We start from the raw sequence: 24,985 nt of genomic DNA on the forward strand, positions 1-24,985 counted from the left end.
GCTATATTACATAATAACAATATATATCAACATTTTACACACATTTGTTTTAATTGTTTTGGACACTGACGAACTATAACATGCAATTTATATATATATATATATATATATATATATATATATATATATATATATATAAGTATATATGAAAACATAACCACACTGTAGCAACAGGAGGGTCAGTTTGACTGGACTCTACCTTTTTTGCTAGATAGGAAGGAAAGAGAAGGCAGGGTGAAGCTAAGGCCCTTGGTACCAGCCATCTATTTAGTGTGTATGTTTGTGTTGGTCAGCTGCTTAGTAGAGTGATAGAGAAACAGACAGATCTTTTGTGTGTGTGTGTGTGTGTGTGTGTGTGTGTGTGTTAGTGTGTTTGGAGTTGGCAGGTTCTTGTGTTGCACATGAAGAGTTAATTGTAGTCATTTTTGTGTTGTAGATGAAGGCGAGATGGACAAATTCAACGTGCAGTACCGAGGGTAGAAATTCTGGGAATGTTCAAAGTTGTAAACTTTCCATTGGAATTAACGGGAATATATGGGAATTTATGGGAATATGTGGGAATTAACAGAAATTCACAGGAATAAACTCGAAATTTGCATAATTGCAGGTTAGCCTATAAAAGGGAGCTTAAATTAGTTGGGGGGGAAAAAGATCTTGCAGTAAAGCAATCAGATTTAATGCAAATTCAGTTGAATTTCTACCCCGCACCGTGCATTCCTCCATCCCATGCACAGATCATTTCTAGAATCCTGCTCACTGCAGCAGGATGACTGAAGCCACATGACTAGGCCTACATTTGAGCCCAAAGACAACATCCAGTCAAGTAAGTTTTGATGATATGACTGGGGTAAATGTTTTTGACATATAGTATTAAAGTTTAACTACAAAAAAATAAGTCAAAATGTGTTTATACACAAGCTATTTAAGAGGCTGACTACCATGGTGCCAGCAAGCTCCACTTGTGATGCTGTTTCTTCTGCTCTCTGCTGGCCAGTTTTCATACACATTCAGTTATCATACAAGAATGTAGGTTATAGTTTGATTTAGCATGCTGATTGAGGAGTGTTCAGCTTTTCATCTTGCCTATTTCTATTCATTTATCCAGCATCAATCTTAAAGGACTGAGAAAAAAAGCAGAAATCAGAGGCTTGAGAGAAAATGCTTTAATTTTACTTTTTTTTTTTAAGTTCTACTAAAATAAAAAAATACATAAATCAATGTCCAAAATGTCATTTTTATAATTTGTATTAGTTTGCATGCATGCCTGCTTATGATAAAACGAAATTTCCGAAATTCCCCAGCTTAACTTCCCAAAGGAAGTTTCCGGAAATTTACCAGAAATTTTCTGCCCCTTTGCAACCTTAGTGGTCTCCCTGACACGAGGTGAGCTGGTGGGTCGGTGCAGGGTGAGCGACTTACACCCCTGAAGGGAACATGATGGTGTTGGTGTTCTGCTCTTTCCCCGGTGCCAGGTTTCTGTGGAGTTCCCATCCCGCGCCACACGGCCAGAGGAAGAGGGACAGCGAGGATGACAGCAGTGGCCTTCCTCCAGAGACCCCTGAGACTGTAGCTGTGTTTTATAGCCTGTAAATGACAGGGTTTTTAGATGTGTATCATACAACAGTAGTCCAGCTGTTGTGATATTCTCAGGTCTTAGTATAACTGTTGTTAGTCCTCAGTGTTGAACTGACTGAACTGCATGGACTTGTAAAGCTTTGTGGTAAAATTTTAGATGTAGCTAGAAAATATATTTCTGAGAAAATATGTGTGCACGCTGCAAGTAGCTGGCGAGTATAAGGAATTCTAATATGTAAACGGTTGCTAAGGTGGAGATGTAAGGGATTGTCAGGGTGTTGCTAATGGGTTGCTAATATGGTTGTTATAGTTTTTCTATGCAGTTGCTAGGCTACAGTCTCAGTGGTTTCTGCTGTGTCTTGGTGGTTGATTGGACCAGGTGGTTGCTAGGATGTATTGATAGGGTGTCCTACATGGTTGCTAGGATGTTTCTATGTGATTGCTAGGCTGTTGATATTGTGTGTGTTTCTTTGAGGTTGATTGGTGCACCAGGCGTGCAAGTTGCAAGCAGCTGGGAAGTGTAAGGAATCCTAACTTTGAATTGGCAGTTAAGTTAACACTAAGTGAAAATTAAGGTGTTGCTAAGTGGTTGCTAGGCTGTACTGTAAGTCAGCGTTTCTCAACCTTTTTTCAGTAAAGGCACCCTTCAAAAGTGCAAAAAATCTCACTGCACCCCAGTGTGAAATATATATATATAATTAAAAATGACACTGCATCTGACTTAAAATGCAAACGTCCTGTTTATTTCAGATAGGCAGCGAGTATTAAAGAACAGAGCGGCTCGACTGTCAGAGCCTATGATGAACTGTAGGCCTACACTGGAGTGAAATGGAGTCCTTGCTTGTTTTGACCCGTGTGTCATGAGAGAGAGAGAGAGAGAGAGAGAGAGAGAGAATTCTGAGAGGTTAGCAGCACCACCATGAGCTCCTGAAGAAGTTCTCCCTTTTTGTTTTAAAATGAGATAAACTTTTAATTTTCTGTCATAATTTGAAGAAGAAACACTTCCTTAGAAGGACTACCTCCCTGAAAGGAAAAAAACACCAAAGAAAACCTGGGGAAACACTTCTCAATTGAGAAGTCCAGCAGAAAAATCAACCAACTGACAAACGGACAGTTAGCGAACCTGTCCTGAGGATCAGCTGACAATAAACAGGAAGAGGAACACAGAGGAACACAGCCAGAGACCTCAGTAAGTGAGAACACCAGAGACAATATAACCTGAGAAAGGATTTATAACAACAAAACCACTAAATAAATACTAAATACCAAATAAATTAAAGCTAGCTTTGAGTCAAAACTAACAGCTAGCAAACAAGACTCTAAGCCATAGCAACGGTTGCTAAGGAGTTGGAACAGCAGCCATGCAGCATCAGCAGAGCCCCGGGCCCTCAGACACAGCACCTACAGAGGCTGTTCCTCTTGTACCCACAAGACATCAAAAATGACAGTGCCAGGAAGGCATACAAACAAAAACTCCTGAGGGAAAGACCAGAGACACTCTTCTCTGACTCGTACAAGAGTGGAGAAGTCAGCAACCTGATCTTCCTCACAGACCAGCCACTAGCATGGCACTCCGCCATAAGTGCTCACTACCCATCCGTAAAGAAAGAGGGGATCTGTAATGGCTGGAAACTCAGAATAAAAGAGGCAGAAGACCCAGACACCCACATGACATCAGTCAACATATACAAGAATGGGACTGTCATGGTACAGGGGAACCTCAGGCAGTTTGAGCTGGACTTTCTCCTTATAAAGGAAAGGGCCCAGCAGGAGAAGTCCCCGCCTAATAACACCAACACCCTGCCAGACACAGACACCACCACCACTCCCACCTGCCCCACTGCTGACCAGCCCCCTGAGGAGACCGAGCCCACCGGCCCAGAACGGGACCAGGACCCCCAGCTGACCCACACCATCACCGACATGAAGGTGAAATTCACTGAGCTGGAGAGAAAGCTCGTACAGCTGAGAGAGCTGATCAGCCAGCGGCCGACCGAGGACACCGCAGCACAGCAGGACACCCTCAGCGCAGAGCTGCCCAAACTGAGGCAGGACAGAGACCGCCTCAGGAGAGAGCTGACCACCCTGAGGACTGAGATCAGAGAGCTGCAACAGGACAGAGAGAACCACATGGCAGCTCTGACCGCTCTGACAGGAGGTGAGGGAGCTGAGAGAGGAGAGAGAGAGCTACAGGAGAGAGCTGACCTCCCTGTCAGAGAAGCTTCAGGAGAGAGAGAGAGACACTCCGGCCCTGACAGAGCAGCTGGACCCACACCCGGACCACAACCCTGTGAGCCCCATCGAGAGCGACCGGGTCCAAGAGGCTCCACCCACTCAGCAGCCTCCCCCTGCCCCCACCTCCACCTCCAGTCCACAGACCAACACCACACCCAGATCCTCCCCCAGCCCACAGATCAACACCACCCCTCATCCCTCCAGACCAGCACAGCAGAGAGAGAGGCCAGACATCATCCTCCTCATTGACTCCAATGGCAAGTTCTTAAATGAAAAGAAACTTTTCCCCAACCACAGAGTGGCCAAAATCTGGTGTCCAAACACCCAACGTGCCATGGACCTGCTGTCAGAGGAGCGTCTGGGATCCCCGAGCCACATCATCATCCACACCGGCTCCAACGACCTGAGGACCCAGCAGGAGAGAGTGTCAGAGTCACTCAGAGGAGTGATAGAGAAAGCCTCCTCCACTTTCCCTAACAGCAGAGTGGTCATGTCAACCCTGCTCCCGAGGAAAGACTTCCACCCCGACACCATCCACAGGATCAACAGCAGCATGTCCAGAGACTGCATCCTGAGGCCCAACGTCCACCTGGCCCACCACCCCACCCTGGATACCAACTGCCTGTACGACCACGTCCATCTGTTTAAAGACACGGTCCCCATCTTCGCCCGGACACTGAAGGACGTCGCTCTCAACAGAGACCAGTCCACCCCCCGCAGAAGGAGCAGATCAGCCCACAGCCCCTCTAGACCAACAACACACTCGACTAGACCGCCATCCAGACCACCCACATGGAGACCAAACCAGCCTCCTTTTCCTCCACATCTTGCCCCACGAAGACTCCACCAGGGCAGCTATGAACCCTCTCAAACCCGACCAGAGCCACTCCTGCTCCCAAGGGGCCCAACCCGGCCCCGACAACAGGAGCCACGCCCCGACCCACTGAGCTATGCTCAGGCAGTGAGGAGAGCAGCAGACCCCCCCACCACCACCACCACCCAGACACCCCCACACAGCGAGCTGAGTGACATCCAGCAGATGCTCAGCCTGCTCTGCTCTCACTTGATAGGCCAAGTACCACAATAGATAGCTCAGACATATTATTATTATTATTGTTGTTATTATTATTATTATCTTTATAATTTTTATACAGTTCAGAAGCATTATAATATGAAAAAGTGTTAAAGTTTTGTCATATTAATGGATGGAAACCCGTTATATTAATCTGTTCCCAAATTGTTTTCCTCATTGACAGCAATAGGCTTAGGAGTTTATCTCATTTTAACATTGAATGCAACCTTTTGAGTTTTTTCTTTTTTTGTTGTTGTTGTTAACCTAATGAAATCCAAATCATTTACTATTTCATGCTGGAACATCCAAGGTCTGAGATCTTCTGCTTTTGGCCTAAAAAGCAGGACCCCAGACTTTATTAGAGAACTAGGAGATTCTGATGTATTTGTTCTGCAGGAGACTTGGAGTAGAGGAGACATCCCCACCGGTTGTCCCTTAGGCTATAGAGAAATAGTCTTCCCATCCACAAAACGGAAAAGTGTAACTCAGGGCAGAGACTCAGGAGGGATGTTGATATGGTACAAGGCAAACCTCGAACACTCAGTAGAATTAATCAAAAAAGGCAATTTTTCAATTTGGCTCAAAATAAAAAAAGAAGTTGTCTCGACAGACAAAGACATATTCATGTGTGCAGCATATATCCCCCCATCAGAGTCCCCTTATTATAACGAAAACAGTTTTTCCATTCTTGAAGATGAAATCAGTCACTACCAAGCCCAGGGAAATGTGCTGATCTGTGGGGACCTTAATGCCAGAACCGGCACAGAGGCAGAATCTGTTAACCCACAGGGAGACAAACATATACCTGGCCAAATCAACATCCCCCTTCCTGCACATCCACACAGGAACAACTTCGATAAAACTGTCAACAAGAACGGGCACCAACTACTACAGTTATGTCGAACACTGGGTCTGTACATGGTTAACGGTCGGCTTCGAGGGGTCTCCTTTGGCCACTACACACACAGCTCTCCTCTTGGCAACAGCACAGTAGATTATAGTATTACAGACCTAGACCCCTTCTGTTTAAGAGCATTCACCGTCAGCCCCCTAACACCCTTATCCGACCACAGTAAAATCACCCTATACATTAGAAAGACACCAACAGACCCTCATATAACAGAACCCAGTAAGCTGAACCATTCAAAACAGCCCTACAGATGGACAACCAATAGCAAAGATAACTACCAGAAAGCAATCAGACACACAACAATTCGATCTAAATTAGACCTTTTTCTCTCCACCTCGTATCCCCACAGTAATGACGGCATGAGTCAGGCCATTCGGGACGTTAATAATATATTTGACAATGCAGCAGTTCTAGCCAATTTGAAAAAGTCTTGTCATCACGGACCAAAAAAAACAGCCAATGAAAAGTGGTTTGACACAAGCTGCAGGCATCTGAGAAAAACACTCAGAAACCTATCAAATCAAAAACACAGACAACCTGACAACCCTGAGCTCCGCCTCCAATACTGGGAAACATTGAAATTATATAGAAAAACACTGAAAACTAAAAAGAAACAACATGAACAACACCAACTTGATGCAATTGAAGAGTCTATTGACTCAAATAATTTTTGGAAAAAATGGCACTCTTTCAGCAAACCACACAAGGAAGAATTGGCTATTCAAAATGGTGAAATATGGCAGAAACACTTTGAAAATCTGTACAGTCCTATTACATTGAATTCGGCCCAAAATAATCTCCTAAACAAACTTGAAATCCTTGAAACAGTCGTTAAAGACAACCAAAATCCCCTAGACTATGAAATCACAGAGGAGGAGCTGATGCCTAAGTTCCAGGCCCTACAACCAAGGAAGGCAAGTGGCCCCGATGGTATTCTAAATGAAATGCTAAAATTTAGCAACCATAAATTCAAGATTGCCATTTTAAAATTATTCAACCTCATTCTGAGCATTGGACATTTCCCTGACATCTGGAGCAAAGGAATTATCACACCTATTTTTAAAAATGGAAATAAATATGACCCAAACAATTACAGAGGCATTTGTGTCAGCAGCAACCTGGGGAAGTTATTCTGCAGCGTCCTAAACAGCCGACTGCAAGACTTCCTCAGTGAACATGATGTCCTGAGCAAGAGTCAGATTGGATTCACACCACGACACAGAACCACAGACCACATCTACACCCTCCACACCCTCATCAATAAACATGTCCACCAAAACAAGAACCACATCTTCTCTTGTTTCGTAGATTTCAAGAAAGCATTTGACTCAATTTGGCACCACGGTCTGTTCCTGAAATTAATTGAAAAAGGTATAGGGGGGAAAACCTATGATATAATCAAAACAATGTATGCAAACAATAAATGCGCTGTTAAAATTGGCAATATGGAAACTGACCCCTTCCCCCAATGTAGAGGGGTGAAACAGGGCTGCAGTCTCAGCCCCACCCTGTTCAACATTTACATTGACGAATTGGCAAAATCACTAGAAGAATCAAAAACCCCTGGGCTCACCCTTTATGACACCGAAATCAAATGCTTACTTTTTGCAGATGATCTAATCCTGCTGGCTCCATCTAAGGAGGCTCTACAAAAGCAGCTGGATCATCTGCAGAACTTCTGTCAGACTTGGGCCCTAACAGTTAACTTGAACAAGACAAGAACCATGGTCTTCCACAAACGACCCAAGTATCAGGAAAACCCGAACAAGTTCCTACTGGACTCTGCCTACATCCAACACACAGACAGCTACACATATTTAGGATTAAACATTACATCAACAGGAAACTTCAATCTGGCCATTAATGATATCCGAGACAAGGGAAGAAGAGCGTTCTATGCTATAAAAAACTCATCAAACATTGATATACCCGTTAGAATCTGGCTCAAAATATTTAAATCAATAATCGAACCAATTATACTCTATGGTAGTGAAGTGTGGGGTCCTCTTGTACACCAAAACTTTGAAAAATGGGACAAACACCCAACTGAAATCTTGCACACACAGATTTGCAAGAGCATTCTCGGAGTCCACAGAAACACCCCCAACAACATATGCCGAGCTGAACTCGGCCAGTTTCCCCTTTTAATCAGAATACAGAAAAGAGCGATCAGATTCTACCAACACCTCAAAGCGAGCGACCCCAACTCCTACCACCACAAAGCTCTGCGCTGCCAAGAGGAGGGGGGGGGAGGGAGTCCCCTCAGCCGGCTGGTCCAGAGGCTCGCCTCCCCAAACAGCACAGGGCGTCAGGACCGCCCGCACACAATCCACACCAACCAAATTATAGCCAAAGAGGAAGAAAATTATATCAACTATTGGACAAGTATCACAAAAACCCAAAGCAAACTTCAACTCTATCTGACTCTAAACAGACAGTATTCGACAGCAGACTACCTGAGCACCGTCACAGAGCAGAGACTGAGGAAAAGGTTAACCATGTACAGACTCAGCAGCCACAGCCTGGCCTCAGAGAGAGGCCGACACAGACAGACGTGGCTGCCCAGAGAGGAGCGTCTGTGTCGGCTCTGTCCACAGAGGGAGGTGGAGACGGAGCAACACTTCCTGCTGAGATGCAGCGCATATGAACACATAAGAACTAAGTTCTTCACTAAAATTAAATATAGAATCCAAAACTTTGACACACTCCCTGACCAGGAGAAAATCCAACATTTACTTGGAGAAAACAGAGTCAGCGCTGTAGAAGCAGCAAAATATGTGGACGCCTGTCACAGCCTGAGAGAAAAGCTGCTCCTCACATGAGGACAGTCTGCTCACAACCCAAGCTCTACCTGCTCACTCACTCTGCTTCCTCCTGCTTTTCTGTTTTCTTTCTTTTACATGTGATGACTGTGAATATTGCTCTGTTTTATTTGAATGTTTCTATGTTCCTTTGTTATTGTTCACCAAAACATGCTTTGGCAATATTGTATGCGATACAGTCATGCCAATAAAGCTTTATTGAATTGAATTGAATTGAGAGAGAGAGAGAGAGAGAGAGAGAGAGAGAGATTTGACTCACTATCAATGGGAGACCTGAGCCTGGGACGTTGCACACAGCAGTCCAAAGTGTGCAAATGATTAGCCTAATTCTATTTATTTATTTAAAACGAACATGTTTATTTTGTTATTTATTCATTCATGTGTTAAATAAATGTATTTGTTTTCATCCGTAAGTTTATATATGAAATGTCAGAATAGGCAATTTTTATCGGCACCCCGGTTGAGAAACGCTGCTGTAAGTGGTTGCTTCTGTGTCTTGGTGGTTGATAGAATAGGTTGCTAGTATGTATTATGTGTTTTATTGGGTGTCCTATGTGGTTGCTATGGAGTTCCTAAGGATGTTTGTATGTGGTAACTACAATAGGCTGTTGATACTGTAAGTAGCTCCACCTGTGTTCCTTTGTGGTTAATTGATGGTGAAGTTGGCAGTTGCTAGGGTGCTTTATGGTGGTTGACAGGAAGCACTAGGGAGAGTATTTGGAAGTTTCTACTAGATGGTTGAATCAGCGATAGTAACAACAGTAGAAGCAATTTTAGTCAATTCACTAGTCAATTAAATGTTACTTAACATAATTAAAAGTGGGTAAAAGTAAAAATGCCACTGAAAGCGTAACTAAAACTAACTGAAAGGAACTTAAGCTTAAGTTAAAGCAACTGCATGTATCAAAACTCTGCTGAATGTCACTAAAAATAAATCAGTGCTACCAAAGTAACTAAATTTAACTCAAAGTAGCTAAATGTTACTAAAAGATACTAAATGTAATTAAAAGCAACTTGGAGTAACTTAATATGACTCAAAGTAGCTTACTGCAACTAAAAGAAACAAAATGCAAATCAGAGCAACTAAATGTAACTGAATGTAACTAAGATGAATTAATAACAAAATCTGAAAGGGACTTGACGTAACTTATGATAAATGGAATTAATTAAAAGTTGACAAGCATGTAAGTTAAAGGAACTCAATGTAACTGAAAGTAGGTCACAAATAAATTCAGCTAAACGTAATTAAATGTAACAACAGTAAATATAACTTAAAGTAAATAAATCAAACTAAAAGTGACTGCAAATAAATCTAATTTAAATAATTGTAAATTCAGAATTTAGGCCCAATTAAACGTAACTAAAATAAATAAATATAGAGAAAAGTAACTAAATGCATAAAAGCTGCATAATTTTATGTAATGCCTTGAAATTAAAAGAAAATTGAAATAATTGCAATTTAAAATAAGTAAATGTAATAACACAGAGCCAAAAGTACCCAAATATACTAATTAAAGTAACTAAAGGTCATGAAAAGTAACCAGGTAACTAAATGTAGCTGTAGTAAGTAAAAGTAGTTAAATGTATGAAACCGAGATAAAATGAATTCCCCTCCTGGGACCACAACCGAAGGTAAGCAGCGTTTTTATGAAATGATTTTGTTGTAGTCGTAACTGGTCAGTTTGATATGAACAACACCAGTACAGCACAAAGTGGTAGCTGCTCAGTGCTTTCTTGTGGTCTGTAGTTTGATATGTTATTGCAGTGTAACATGGGTCATTGCTCTGAAGACATCAGCAAGGCTAATAAATGATTAGACTGATTACTAGATGATTATATTTTGGTATTTTCCAAACCTCGTTATTGTTTTAGAAGTGTTGACAGGGGAGACAGCCTACAAACTATCACAGTGCTATTACCAACTGCCAACATGATACAACTTATCTGTGATTTTCCTATGTTTTATTTCTTCCAATCTCTTCAAGAGATGAGCCATGAGGAGCCCAAGGACCTCTCTTCCCAACTACTGGAGAGGCAGCCCGGCCTGGGTTTTGGACACTGGATATTATGCAGTTTCATTTGGACATGGCTAGCCACAATTTGGATTTCATAACATTTTTGGATTTCATAACTGGATATGGATTCAAACTGACAGTTGTGCATTAAGGCATCACTGGTAAGTTGTTCAGTTTCCATTATTTGTGATTTGCTGTCGTAGCTAATCTGACTAGCTGGACTGCTTCAGAAACTGTTTTATAAGCTGCCTTGTTGGTTATTATTGTATTCATGGGTGGAATGCCAGCTTCATGACACGGTTTGGCATACACACAAATTTGTTGTCATGTTGTCATAAGTGGAGTAAAAGTGTGTACATTTTCAATTGCTGACATATCCTTGGTTGCATGCCCACAGGTTTGGTCTGCTCAGCTGATTTCCTTTATCTGAATGAGTTCTGTGCACGTTTTTGGCAAACTCTATGATGCCAACCGTGGTTCTTAAATATTGTGTTGAAATATATAAATATCAAAAATGGTTACAGCAGCTTTAACAACAATGTAATTTCTGAAACTGTCAGCTGTGTCAAAGCAATGAACTGTAACTGCAAAAGGGGTGAAACGGGTGATTATTGTGTTGACAGTTTTGCTTGATTTTAAAGATGGGCAGTCTTGACAAAAATTTCATCCGTTAGGGTTGTGTTGTTTTAGGGATAATTTCCTGGTGCCTTTTTTTTTTTTTTTTTTTTTTTTTTTTTTTTTGCGTGACTTTAAATGATGGTGTCAGCATAACTATAGACTGCTCAACTTATTGGCACGCAGTTGGAATGAGAGAGGGGGGACATTTAACACTTTGAAACCAGGTCAGCTTTTATTTCAGGACAGAGGACAGATGGGTTCAAAACAGAAACGGACAGACAGGAGTTCATGTGGGTCAGACATCCCAGGGATACACGTTACGGGGGTGGTGGGTGCAAAAGGAACGGGTAGGATAAAGACCAGTAGAATGCAAGAGAAACACACTATAGAGATTATACATATAGCCTGCATATAGACTTCTTCAACCTTCTTGTCATCCCTTCAAAATTTAAGTGGATTTAAAGTAATAATCCACAGCATGTTCATATCAATCAGTGTTCCTTTGTCTGACTCATATAACACAATGGTTATCCAACCTATATGCAGTTCATGGATATAGTCTCAACATTGACCCTAACCACTGAAAATAGACCTGTGTGTGTGTGTGTGCGTGCGTTCGTGCATGTGTGTGTGTGTGTGTGTGTGTGTGTGTGTGTGTGAGAGAGAGAGAGAGAGAGAGAGAGAGAGAGAGAGAGGCAGGCAGTTCATTGATTGACAGAGACAGGCCTTCTCAGTAACAGCTGAGTCTCAGCACAGATACAGTACAGAGGTTACTGCTATTAATACACTGCATACAAACCTGACATTTACCACTGATGTGCACAGATTGTACTCTACTTTCAGGCTATTGTTGACACATTAAAATAATGGCTTTCCAGCAGCACCATTTACGTCAACACTGCTCAACGTAGTTCACAGCTGTAGCCTCTAACTTCTTTTTGATTACCAGGTTTTCCCCAGCATGTACAGAGACTAAGGCTGCAGTGTCGTCGCTTCCCCTTTCTGTAACCTTCGATCTTCTCAGTAGGAGCAATGCGATATCTCCAAAGACCAGGGGACATATGGAGGGGTGACAACATACATCTGTGTGTTTGGAAGGGTGGGTGTCAATGAGAGAGCGAAGAGGAGAGTGGCTACAATTTCTGGGAGAGAGAGAGAGAGAGAGAGGGAGGGAGGGTTGCAGTTGAAGCAGCAACTGTTGGGCAGAGTCTCCCAGAGAGAGAGAGAGAAATACAGCAGGTGTGGGAACAGCAGCCATCGCTGAAGAAATAAAGGGGTAACCAGTGACAGTCATCCCGGTGACAGGAAGAGGAAAGGAGGGACGCATTTGGGAACCAGCCTCTCAAGGTCAGAGAAGACTGGAGATACTCGCCATTCTGTGGCTGCAAGAATAACCCACTCGATCTCAAACACTGAGCATTAAGAAACTATAGTCAAGTAGTAATCGTATGTTTTGCGAGTTAAAGTCTTCACTCAATTGTGCGGTAAACCCAAACTGTGAGCAACAGTGATTCAGTATTCTGCAAATGCATGGAAATCATAAGGGAAGGGGCGTAACACTCAATCAGCTACTGGATACACCAAAGCATGGCTGCACTACTGGACTAAGGAATCGAACAGGGGGATTTTACAATGTGTACATTTTTTACCTACAGGAATCTGTGGAATGCTTGAAGCCAAGTCATGCACATTCTCCTCATAAGGGCTGAGCACTGCCAGCTAGCTGAATAACAACAGTGGACTTCAACAGTTTTGTCCACAAAGTCAGCAGACTTGGATTTCTGCAAGAGCATTTGAGGATCTACTTTAATCTTCCTTGAGTCCACCTCTGGATCTCTGGACGGACCTGAATCTTTGGAAAACTGAGTCACAGTGACTGATTAGTTTCTGCTAGACTTGACAGTCTTCTGGTTAGTGCTGCTGTATATGAGTAGTGCCTCTTGGATTGTCAGTAGTTCAGATCTTAAACTGTTCCCATATGCTGGAGAGGTAATCCACAGTTATAACTACTATGTCAAATCTGTTCTAGAGGAGATTATTACATAAAAGAGGGTGCACACTGTTAGGTTTGAGGTTGACACTGATTGCACTGCTGCATTCAGAGTCAGCAGCAGTCTGTTTTCATATTTCTTCATTTCCCATAAGTCCAGATTTGATCAGAGGCGTGGTTCTGCATCCAGATGTTCCTCAACACGGTGTTGGTGGTCCTGACGGACCTGGCAGCCCGGCTGTTTGGTAATACCTTGTTTCGGCGGCACTTCCACCTCCTGCTGTCGGCGATGTTGGTGTTTGGTCCCATATTAAGTTTCTGGGTGTCCCAGTACAGCGTCTTTGCAAAGAGGACCCACTTCCTCTACAGGTGAGACTACCTCCTGTTTGCTTCCTTGTTGGTTGTGGTATTGTCATTGAAATCTGTACAGTTGATACAAAGGTAGGATAAGCCTTGCCTTGCGTGCTGCAAAAACATGTCTGTACTTTGACTCGCTCATACAGCATCGTACCAGGTGGAGGCAGAGTGTGCTGAAGCAGACTTTGTGTACATCCTGAAATATTCCAAACTGAGAAAGTTGTGATCTGATGTTTCTAAGCTGGACTACATTGATCGATGTCATCAGGGTGGCAGATTAACTCTTTGGTCCACCTGCCACAGCTTCTGGTGGATCTGCAGATTTTAACAGCTACTCAGATTTTTTACCAGACACTTTTTGCCTTATACGTTTACAACAGGCATGTCTCGTACCTATTGGGTTACACATGGTCCTTAAATGCTTGTGTAAAGGTGTCTGATAACAGCCTGATTTAAACGCAAGAAATCTGACATAATATGACATTTAAATAGATCTCTTTAAAATGACAAGAAAACAATTCTTGTAATTTTTTCCTTTGCTAATTTTCAGGCAATTTTTCTGTTTTGTTAACAATGTGTTAATATTTTCTGGTCATTTGTACTTTTTTTTCTCAGTTTCATTTGCTCAGTTCCAATTTTATGTTTTTTTTTTGTTTTGTTTTGTTTTTTTGTCCCGATGACAAGTTAATTAGATTGCCCTTTGTTGTAGACAAACTCAATAAAGCGGATATGACATCGTCATGTTTTGTTCTTTTCGGCCACCTTTCATTAAATAGGCGTTTCTGATTGTTTTTGTTGCTTGCTGTTTTTGTAGATTCAGCAGGCCTTTTCACACCGGCTCTGTGTCGACACAGAACTGCTGGCTGTTTCATTTAATACCGCCTTGTCTGGTGGACTAAAAAAAAAATCAGCTCGCCACTGTAGATATTCATGTGTATTTGGCAGGTGGGTGCTAATTTGCCTTCCTGGGTGGGATTTGATTGGATGGGAGCCAAATATTGTATTCAGCAACACTCATGAACTCAAAGATTTGTAAGGAGAGAAACTGGAACGTGAGACGGTGTATGACATGACAAGGATTTTCGGTTTCAATATGTGCAACATCAGTCAGGTTTCTGCTGACAGTGGCAGCCAGATGTTTTGTGGATGCAGGGAGTAGTGGAAACTCGGGTTGAAAAGACATAGAGAAGGGAAAGTACAGGATGGTGAATCAGTGTTACTGGGGTTGGGTCCTTTAGGAATTTACTACAGGGCAAAGTTTGGTGCTACACGTGTCAGAGTTTGAGCATGTGGCAGTGACGTCTGGGAAGGAGAGGAGTCGCTGTGTGGAGGATGTGGTAAGGATGACTGTTCAGGACAAGGTTACGAGGGTGAGGGTAGTGAACAGATCTGAGGAAAGAACAAAGTCATAGAATCAGTGGAAGAAAGAGCAGCGGAGACAAGATGAGGAAATGAATATAGATAGCAGAAGTCTTTTGGCATTTAAAGCCATGGTTATTAATGGTGCAGATGAGAATAAGAATGGTAGTTGATGTAGCAAGGGAACTTTTGGGTGTAGGTGACGTGAAAGGATTAAATTAAGGGCATTTTAGAGGGAGGGCTCAGTCAAACTCGTCCGTCACCTGCTTTTGTGAGCCCAAACCACAGTCTCAGAGGAACTGCCAAAATGGCCGCCTGTGCTTTTAAAATGGCTGCTCAGTTCTAGTTGAAATCTGGATGATCTCTATTTAAAACAGAATAACGACCACTTGGTGACATAAATGTACAATAGATTAGGTGATAATGGTTTTCTGGCCTTCCATTGTTTATTAAAGGGGTAGTTCACTCATTGTCACTGTATCGCTGGATACTGGCAGGATGCTCCAAACACTAAGCCAGCCTCCTGCCACTGAGGTGGACCTCCCCTCAGTTTACTTAAAAACAGCTGCCTGACAGCGTGCACTGGCTTCTATGGCTTCTTTGCTGGGGTGTGAACATTATTTCAAATACTTGTCTCTGCCAAAGTGGACGACAAATTAGGAACTTGGAGAAACTACAGATTTCAACATTTATACCCTGGTATAACCCAGTGGTTTTAAACATGGGGTCTGCGGACCCCCAGGGGGTCCTCAGCAAAGTCCAGAATAGTTTTAAATGCTTGTGAACTTAGTCATGCATGTATGCATGCCAAAGTGATTTTTATTATAAGCATATCCTAAAGATTGTCTGATGTTAAAACGCTGCATGTAGAACTTAGAAAAGATACTCCATACAATTATCGTGACAAATGAAGTGATCAGATTTCATTGTGTAATGTAAATGGTAGTTGTGTCAAATGCCCAAGTCTTGTGCCAACTTCTCTTCTCATCTCCCTTTCTTCTCGCTTCTCCTTTTCCCGTTCCTACTCCTCTTATCTCTCTTTTCCTTTCCTCTCTTTCCATTCTCTCCCTCTTCCTCATCTCTATCCAGGCTGTTCCTGAACTCGGGCTGGGGGTGGACTTGCATCTTTGCTGGCTCCTTCGTCTTCCTCCTCTCCTTCTCCATCCGTCGCTCCCTCTCTCTTTCCCTCCGCCATCTCTCCCGGCTCGGGGCGGCCGGTGGACTGTGGCTCGGTTTCCGTAAACTCCTGGACCTTTTGGAGAATGCCACGGGAAGCTGCTACGAACCCTTAGCCACTCCTGAGGCCGAGCAGCCTCTCCTGCTGTTGCGTGAAGGGGAGAGCAAGTCTGAATGCTTAGGGGCCAGGATGCTTTGGAGAGGGTACGAAGTTTCAGAAGACGTCTTCCTCCTGTGTCTCTGCTGCCTCCTTCTAGCTGAGGAAATCGCTGTGTTTGGTCCTTATCTGAGTCTGGGTGGGACGTCAGATGCCCCTCTCAGGATCCTCTTCCTGTTTTGTGTTCTCCTCCTGGGACTCTGGATTTTCCTGCTCCTCTGTCTCTTAGCTTACTTCCCTCAATTCCCCACTCAGCTGCTGGGGGGCGCCCTGGGGTGCCTCAGCTGGAGGGGCCTGTACCAGGGCTGGTACCGACTGGGACCCAGCTGGTACTGCCCCGGTCGACCTGGACTAGGACTGCTCAACACCAAGACAAGTGGTGGAGCAGAGGATGGGGAGCTGAGACAAGGTCAGTATCATCAGCTGAATGGATCACACAAACAATAAAGACGCACGCAGTGAAGGAAAGTTTTGTTCAGACATACTTGGATGGAAGTACATGAAGGATGGAAGCATTTCAACTGATACAGAGAGGAACTGAGAAGATAATGTTCTTCATTTCTTAAGATGCCATGAAGATACTTGCAGATTCTTCTGGAAAACAAGCCACTGCTTGGTTGTTTTCACCACGTATGTTCCTCCATTTAAAAAAAAAAAAAAGATACTATTTCTCACCCCTCCCTCAAGCTGTTAGTGGTGCTGTCTTCCTCTCATCATTACTAAGTGCTGGATGCAGGGTTTTTTTTTTTTTTTAAGGTTCTCCACACAAGTTAATGTTTCATAAGCTTACAGGCCCGGGACAGGACGTCTGCTGTCTTCTCCGAGGCTGAACCAACAACCAACCAACCCACATCCCAGATGGAAAGAGCTACTACACAGCTAAGATGGACATTTAATGGACTGATGAGAAACAGCACAAGTCAGACGCTTTCATAGGAACCAAAATGAACAAGAACTAAAATGGACAATTTGGGCAAGAGCAGCAACTCTGTGGAAGCAGGACTGTCAAATACCAGTGTATGCTTTTTTCTCATTGCGGTCTTTTATAATCCTGAAAACAGAGTTTGAACATGACTGAGAAAGGAATCTTACCATAAAGACCTTAACAGACATTCTGGTAGTGTGTTGGCAATCATGCAACGGCCTTTGTAGCTGCAATGGTGAGACGCCTGAGTATAGATTCAGCACCATTTATTTAGAGTTACAAAGCAGCAGTGTAAACTGAAGTCCTATGTCTGTTTCAGTAGCTGATTGTACTTTGCAGCCAAGCTCTTGACTGTTCTTTTTCAGATAATAAACAACAAAGACTTAAGACCTTTTCCCCCTAAATCATTTTATTGATAAAACATTTACACAAAATATCAGCCATCAGACACCAGTTAACAAATGACGACTTGACATCTGATAGAGCCAAATAAGGCCAAACCTCAGAAACTGATTACGTACGGTATCACAGTTTAAATATATTACAGAGTGTGTATCAGTCATCTATTATATAGAAAATCCTTTTGTTTTCCTGCTTCGAAAATGGTGATAAATTATATTTTTGGTGGCTTCAATATAATTATCTTCAACTTTCCAAAGCTTTAAATTCCATCCAGAAAATGTACATGAAATCTATATAACAAACACTGGAGTTTGACAAAAAAAAAATGTTTAAAGGAGGAAAAGGCATTATCTCAAGCACTCCTTCATTAAAAAAAAACAAAAAAACATTAACAATTAAAAAAAAAAAACTGACATCCTGTATATACAAATTCTCGCTACCAACCTGGACTGGGAAGACATGGCGAATAAAGGCATTGTTGTGTGACATTTTGTCTTGAAAAGAGCATCTCTTCCTCGTGAGTTAGGGCCAATGAAGGGAAACTTTGCACATGGCCAAACTGGACCATCTCGTATTAGGACAGTGAGTTTTTTTTTTTTTTTTCCTCTAATGGCATTATCACATGGTATAGTGCTGAAGCCAATGCCACATCCACTGTAGACCAGTCAACAGCACAAAAGGCAACGTCAGCACTGTTCCAATACTTAAACCACTGACAGTCGTGCTCACTCCGCTCTGTGCTACATAGAAAAGTTAGAAATGGTGACAGAACGTTATTACAAATCAACAATATACCAACTACACTGCTTGGTGACCAATTTCCTGAATAAATCAACACAGTAAACAGGATTTATATGTACCTGGAATTATACTGCAGGTATTTGCAGACAAACTACTTACTGACTGTGTGTGCAAATGTGAGCCTTCAGCCAGGCCTGGGTTAAGTATTGAGATGCTGAGCTAAAAACTGGTCTACTTTGTTTTACAGTGTCACTTTGAGTGTGGCATAGATCGGGAGAAAGGAGGTATAAAGGGACTGAGGAGTTAAAAGAGGATGAGGAGGAGCAGAACAAATGGACATCAAGAGAGGGATGGGATGGGGGAGGTGATGGAGTCCAAAGGTTGCCAGTGGCAGTCCATCATGGCATCATAGAGCTCCTCGCTGCGCTGCATAAAATCTCTGTTGCACTGGTCCACATCGTACTCAGGGATGGGCTCTGAACACAAGGAAAAAAGAAGATTTAACATCAAGCATTTCATGCAGATATAGACAATATGGCTGTGGATACGGAACATGAAAATAAAAGCGGTGGGCCAGAGCATTGCTGTGTAAAGAACGAAGGGACAATACATCACTGAGTAATGCATGAAATGATTCTGTGTGGTTGTCCTTGTTTTGAATGGGTTTGCCACTCCTCCACTTATGCCTTATTTAACAGGTTAGTGCCCCAGGCACTAACCTGTTAAACATAGACAGACATATGAGTAATTTGTCTGTTGCTAACTAGCTCATATTTCATACATCAGTTTGTATACTTTCAAGTAGCAGACAGACTCCTGATGTTCTGAGACCAGTAACAAGGACAAGGAATGCACCAGTCTGCATTGTATGAAGTGTGCTTTGTAATATAGTTTAATCTCTGTTTTGACCAAATTCAAACAGCAGAGACACTGTTTATAGTGGCATTTTCAATGCCAGTTCCATTGACTTCAATATCAGTGGCACCAACATCTGGCAGCAGAGCAAATTTGTTGTCAAGACATATTGTCCCTTTCTTCTTTATATGTTACTTGACCACAGTGACAGGAAGTCCTGTGGACGCCTTATTAGATATACCTAGCTAATGGCAGGATGCTGTTAACTTCAAATAAAGCTTGAAATTTTAAAGATGCTGGGATTTTCCAGCAAGGATCTTTGTCCAGATCCTGACCCAGGAAACCTCTATACAGATCTTTTCAAAAACAAAAAAAAAAAACTTTATTTCTGCACGTCTGAAGTCTCTTTACATAAAAACAGACATGTCCACTACATGAGCTTGTGCAAAGACGCTAAGGAATGACTGAAGCATTTTGGTGACGTGGCTGGGTTACAAATGCAAGAACAAAAACAAAGTTGGATGAAAAAAAAAACAAGGTGAGATTATATGGACAAAGGAGAAGGTGGGGCTTCTGCTCAGAGTTACAAATGTTTCTCTGTCCACACTGCAAAAGGCAAATGGTGTTTAAAAAAAAATCTACTGTGGAGAGCATGTTTCAAAAGTTGTGTTTTCGTGACAAAAATGCGTGGAAAGGGTTACATAAAGAAAAGGGAAAAATTGGAGGCACTTCAGCTGCTGAACGTCCTGCCCTTTACTGCATTCACATCCACAAAAGAAACCTGGTCTCTTTCTTTCTGTTCTTTCACACAAGAAAACAGGTTGCTGCACGAAATTGGGTAATGTACATGTTTCCTTACTCTGATTACTCAAAACCCCTGTACATACAGATTACTTTATTGCAGAAACCAGTGGTGTACAAAGTTTCCACCACATAAAAAAAAAAACAAGGCTGTTTTGTGAAAGCAGCTTCTTACCTTCTGCATTTTCCTCCTCTAGATCTTCAGCCTCCTCGTGGCTCTGCAGGGGACAGGCGGGGAAAGACAAGAAACAGCAGAAATTGTCATCAGAAACAGTTAAATTTAAGACAAATGAAAAGAAAAGCCCTTAAGAGGCCTTTCCAGGGATAAAAAAAAAAAAAAAAAAACTAAGCACACATCCAAATATGACAAGGTGTTTAAAAATGTTGACTGAAATAACTATAAGTAGTTATTTGAGTCTACGTTACAGCATCCAATAGTTTATCATGTGTAGAAGGAAAACTTGTGCGTGCGTGTGTGAACGTCATTCACCTCTACACCTCCTGACATGTCAGAGGACATAGGCGGCATCCCCATGGGTGGTGGTGGCCCCATCATGTGGCCTGGTGGGGGGTAACCATAGGGCCCATAGTTGTAGTTGTAGCCGCTGTTGTAGCAGTTGTTATAGCCACTGCTGTTGTAGCCACCGTACTGGTCGTAACTCCCCCACTGAGAGTAGTAGCCCCCCTGGCCCCCGCTGCCATGGCTGCCATAGTAACTCGACTGCTGCTGGCTGTAGTTGCTATGGTAGTTCTGGCCCTGCCCTCCATGGTAGTTGCTCATCTTCTGGCTGAAAAACAATCCATTAAAACAAAAAAGTTATTTAAAAGTTAGTGAGGAGTTTAAGCTTTTTTTTTTGGTTTAACTGTATTCAAAGAGGTAGTGTCGTACCTCTTTGCTACGGCGATGCTGAGTCTCAGCGGCTTCCCCCCCAGCATCGTTCCCTGGCACTCCTCGATCGACTTCTTCTGCTCGCTCTCCTCCCCGAACTTGACGAAGCCGTAGCCTCTGCAGATCACACAACAGTTACACCTCCTCTCCCCACCAGCACTCTCTCTCCATACTCGGCATGAAATAGCCACTTATAATGAGAAACAGAATATAATGGGTATTATTATGGTAGAACTGAAACTTGTTGTTTTACTTTTAACATGAGGTAGCATCACTTGAATTGTGAGTTGCTCTTGCTTAGCCTATATGGGGAAAACAATAGTTTTAGCGTAAGACGGCAAGAAAACATTTCTTCACCCTTTTGTGGAAAATAGATGTAGAAGTACTGGTGGACACAACAGCAGTGATATCCACATTACATCAAGGAAACAAGCCTCTATATCAGATATGAATATATTCAACATTGTATATTTTCAGAATAATATTCAAGGCATTCGTAGACATGCAGAGAATACAGTTTGAGAAATCATGTCATATCAAAAGGAATGTTTTTAACATTGCTCTGTTGTCTGGAAGTCCTAAGTGTGCCGTGTCCTCCTGTAGGAGCTGCCATACCTGGAGTATCCGTACTGGTCAGTGACCACTTTGGCTCCCTTGCAGGAAGGATACTTCTTAAAGACTTGGTGCAGCTGGAAGTCGTCCACCTCAGAGGCCAAGTCGCCCACAAACACTGAGTACTCTGGCCTGAGAGAAGGGGGGAAAAGATGGCCCAGCATAAACAACATTCTCTCTTTTCAGCATTAAGGCATGTCCAGTACTGAAATTGCAGACATTTTTCTATAACCTTAAAATGTATGACAGTGGCACTACACAAATGCTCTGGCCATCAGGTTGTATTCTCCATATGTAAAAAAAAAAAAAAAAAAAACATGTTTGTTTGCTGCAAACCCCAGTGAAAATCACATCATCATCATTTTAATAGGATTTTTTCCAGTGAAAATGAAAATTATTGATGCAAAAATTACCGTCCTGTCCCGGCTCCAGACCTGTAAATCAAACATTCACTTTAAAAAATTTCAAGCAAGTCATACAGGTCTGGTGTTGCCCAAAACAGCTGTGATTTATCGGCTGAAAAACTGACTGGGCAATGTTTTTTTTGACAAAAGTTTAATTTAATTTTGCAACTAGGGCCACTAGAAAACTGCCCTGGTCTGTTTGTTAGAATCAGCCTGACTTCACCAATCGCTTGTCCAACGTTTTCCAACAAAGGTGTGCATATAAGTCAAACAAGAGCAGGAAACAAGCCATCACTGTACTGCAAATTTATTAATATCCACATTTTTCCCTGTGCTGCTATTTTAATTGGGTGGTGACTTTAACACCACCTTGTTAAGCAAATGTACTTTTTGCAGATATGATGTTGCAAGAACCACTGATTTGCCTCAAGGAAAAGCTGTTCAGGATGTACACTTTTTGAAACTAAGTCACACAAAATTTCAAGTATTCAGTTACCATGCAAAAGATTCAGATTTAAACCAAGTCTTACCCTGCCTCCGGCCTTTTCCCGTAGGTGGCATAGTTTAGCTTAAACTTCCGGGGCTGCGCAGGGGGGACAGAAAACACACACACTAAGCCAGCTTCACACGACCAAAGATGTGTAGTATAGCACTAATATTGCTGGGAAATAAAGGGAGTGGCGTTATTATGGTTGTGGTTATTTGGGTTTACATACCTCCACCACCCAGACCAGCCTTTAGCCCATTCCTCAGTTAGTTCCTATCAGAGACTATTCACCAGCTTCAAACAAAGTACATTGATATACAAGCAGCCTCAGAGCCACCTTCAGCAGCATGTAGACATGTGGACAGAGGAGCCCAGCAGCTCGGCCGCCTCACAGGGCCAACAGGATCGAACCATGGGAGCCCACAGCTGAAGCGTACACACTTACACACGACGGGTGAGCAAAAAAATTTATAAGGTTTTTATGGATCGCCTGACTCTCAAGAAGCTGTCTTTGCAATGCCAACCAACAGGGGTCATCTGTCTTTTATATGATTTACTGCTAACATCTGCCTCGGCCTGACAGTGTAAGCAAAAACAACTTGTAAACAGGAGATCAGAGGCATCTGTCAATGCAAATCAGCTGTCTGTCTCGAGGAGGTGCGACCTGAGAACGTGATATTACACTGAGGAAGGGTGGCACAGACTAGTTGAGCTCCACTGTCCACAGTCAAGACAACAAATAAATGCTGCTGGAAAACATAAGTCTAACACTGGAAAAAAAATGGAAGGTGGTGTTTAATTGTCAATCATAAATATTTGTGGAGAAACAATGATGAAAAGTTGCAGTAAAGACTGAATCAGAGGAACATGAGTGAATATTTTGTAAGAACCCTGAAGAACTGACCGGGTTTGATCCGGGGACCAGTTTTCCGTTGAGTTTTTGAACGCAGCGGTCGACGCTCGCCTCGTCTGCCAACTCCACAAAGCAGTAGCCCGCTGAGCCGCTGCACACACACAAGACAGAGGAGTTATGGACAAAAAATGTTTTTTGTTTTTTTTTTCTGATTTCAAAGGGTTAAACATGAGACAGAGCTATTTCTAATAACACCATCTTTACTGTCATGTTAGTAATCATTTCAACGTAAACTTTATTATCCCTGAGAGGGACTTCATGCAGTAAAGTGCATAAATAAAACAATACAGAAACAAACACATTAAAATAGGACAAGATGGTGCCAGACATTCAGTAGTACCCTGTTATCCTGTGGGTGATGATCTTCACTCCAAATGGTGTTTCTCCCATAGCGCTGAAAGCTTGCTTAATGAAGTTCTCATCCATGTATGGGTCCAACTAAACACACACACACACACACACACACAGTTTAAGATCAATGTGATGAAATTTCCCATGTAACATTAGGAATCTGGGCATGATATAATAGTCCATTAGTTAACTATACCTAAGCAGCAGGATTTAATGAGAATTTCTACTGTTTTTTCACAAGGTCCACGTGTTGACGTGAATATGTATACCTAGCTACCCGCATACAAGCTCAGTCATGTATGATTTAAATGAGAAAACTAAACGCAACAGGTGGTTATTGCCACTACCGTGAATATCCCCTAATGCCACATAGTATTTAACTGCCGTATGAACCGAATCAATTTGAATAGTGTTGGCTGAGTTAGTCAAAACGTATCTCAGTCACTCATCACTTTCCACACACTGTAGAGACTGTAGCTCCGCCACACTGCGCGCCAGTGTCCCTGCTCTCTTTGTACAGAAACTTCCTCCACAAACTGCAGCTCCTGTCGCCTGGCCTGCAGGAGAGCCTGCTATGAACGTGAACTGAGACCTTGTAAATTGTTAGGGTTCATTCTCCATTTCGGCGTGAGTTCACTAAAACGAGGAGCATTTTCTTTGCTTAAATATAAACTTTAAAGCCTCGTTAGCCGGTCGTCTTGCACCAAAGTTAGGCCTAACGCTGTGTTATGTGTGGAGGACGTCTGGGGAGGAAAGCCCGTCGTGCAACGTTACATATCGACAAAATAACAACTTTTTAAAGGTCCATTTGAATGGCGATATCCTCCACTGCTTCCAGGATATCATAAGTCTGACCTAAAGGCCTGGTCTGCCCAGCTTGGCCGAAAGCTAAAGCAGAGTTTAATGTTTAATGGAGTTTGTATGACGTGCCTCGCTAGCAACACACCTCACGTTAGCCTAGCTAAAACTGCGACACTGACAGGAGCGGAGAAAACCAACATACATCACCCATCCACAGGCTCGTCTGTCTGTTGAACATGTTGGATTTGGGGACTCGACTGGAGCCGCAGCAATGGTTTTATTAGTCTGTCTGAATAAATAAAATTAAAAGTTGCTCCCACGTTCCCACTCCGACCCGCCGTCCGCTCGCTGCTCTTTCTCCTTCCGTCTGACACCCAGCACTTCCGCTCTGAGTCTGCTTTCAAAGTAAAAGTCACCACATCATACTTGGAGAGTTAAGCCGTCAAATGAATTTCAAACGCCGAAAATACCTTCTTCCAATTTTATGATTACACTGATAATGCAAAGGCAGCAATACA

General features: G+C 42.6%; 2 protein-coding genes across 6 annotated transcripts; one reads left to right on the plus strand and one right to left on the minus strand.

Annotated features, from left to right (window-relative positions):
• Positions 1–762: 762 nt before the first annotated feature.
• fitm1l (fat storage inducing transmembrane protein 1, like) lies at positions 763–17,601 on the plus strand. Of its 2 annotated transcripts, XM_030074561.1 has the most exons (5): positions 763–823; positions 1,473–1,586; positions 10,600–10,790; positions 13,398–13,606; positions 16,043–17,601. In XM_030074561.1, the coding sequence occupies exons 4-5, from the start codon at positions 13,428–13,430 to the stop codon at positions 16,731–16,733; spliced, it is 870 nt and encodes a 289-aa protein (XP_029930421.1). In that variant the 5' UTR covers positions 763–823; positions 1,473–1,586; positions 10,600–10,790; positions 13,398–13,427; the 3' UTR covers positions 16,734–17,601. The 2 variants fall into 2 exon arrangements, with proteins under 2 accessions (XP_029930421.1, XP_029930420.1); XM_030074560.1 differs by lacking the exon at positions 763–823 and having other exon boundaries at positions 1,463–1,586.
• A 39-nt stretch (positions 17,602–17,640) lies between these two features.
• Positions 17,641–24,848, minus strand: trnau1apb (tRNA selenocysteine 1 associated protein 1b). 4 transcript variants are annotated; one of them, XM_030074556.1, is made up of 10 exons: positions 24,670–24,848; positions 23,656–23,753; positions 23,307–23,406; positions 22,446–22,498; positions 21,925–21,945; positions 21,515–21,643; positions 20,900–21,016; positions 20,501–20,798; positions 20,186–20,231; positions 17,641–18,830 (listed from the first exon to the last, which is right to left on the minus strand). In XM_030074556.1, the coding sequence occupies exons 1-10, from the start codon at positions 24,703–24,705 to the stop codon at positions 18,694–18,696; spliced, it is 1,035 nt and encodes a 344-aa protein (XP_029930416.1). In that variant the 5' UTR covers positions 24,706–24,848; the 3' UTR covers positions 17,641–18,693. The 4 variants fall into 4 exon arrangements, with proteins under 4 accessions (XP_029930416.1, XP_029930417.1, XP_029930418.1 ...); XM_030074557.1 differs by having other exon boundaries at positions 20,186–20,228; positions 24,670–24,847; XM_030074558.1 differs by lacking the exon at positions 21,925–21,945 and having other exon boundaries at positions 24,670–24,847.
• Positions 24,849–24,985: the final 137 nt, after the last annotated feature.

This window comes from Myripristis murdjan, chromosome 17 (assembly GCF_902150065.1).
Source record: "Myripristis murdjan chromosome 17, fMyrMur1.1, whole genome shotgun sequence".
In the NCBI taxonomy this organism is placed as follows: Eukaryota; Metazoa; Chordata; class Actinopteri; order Holocentriformes; family Holocentridae; genus Myripristis; species Myripristis murdjan.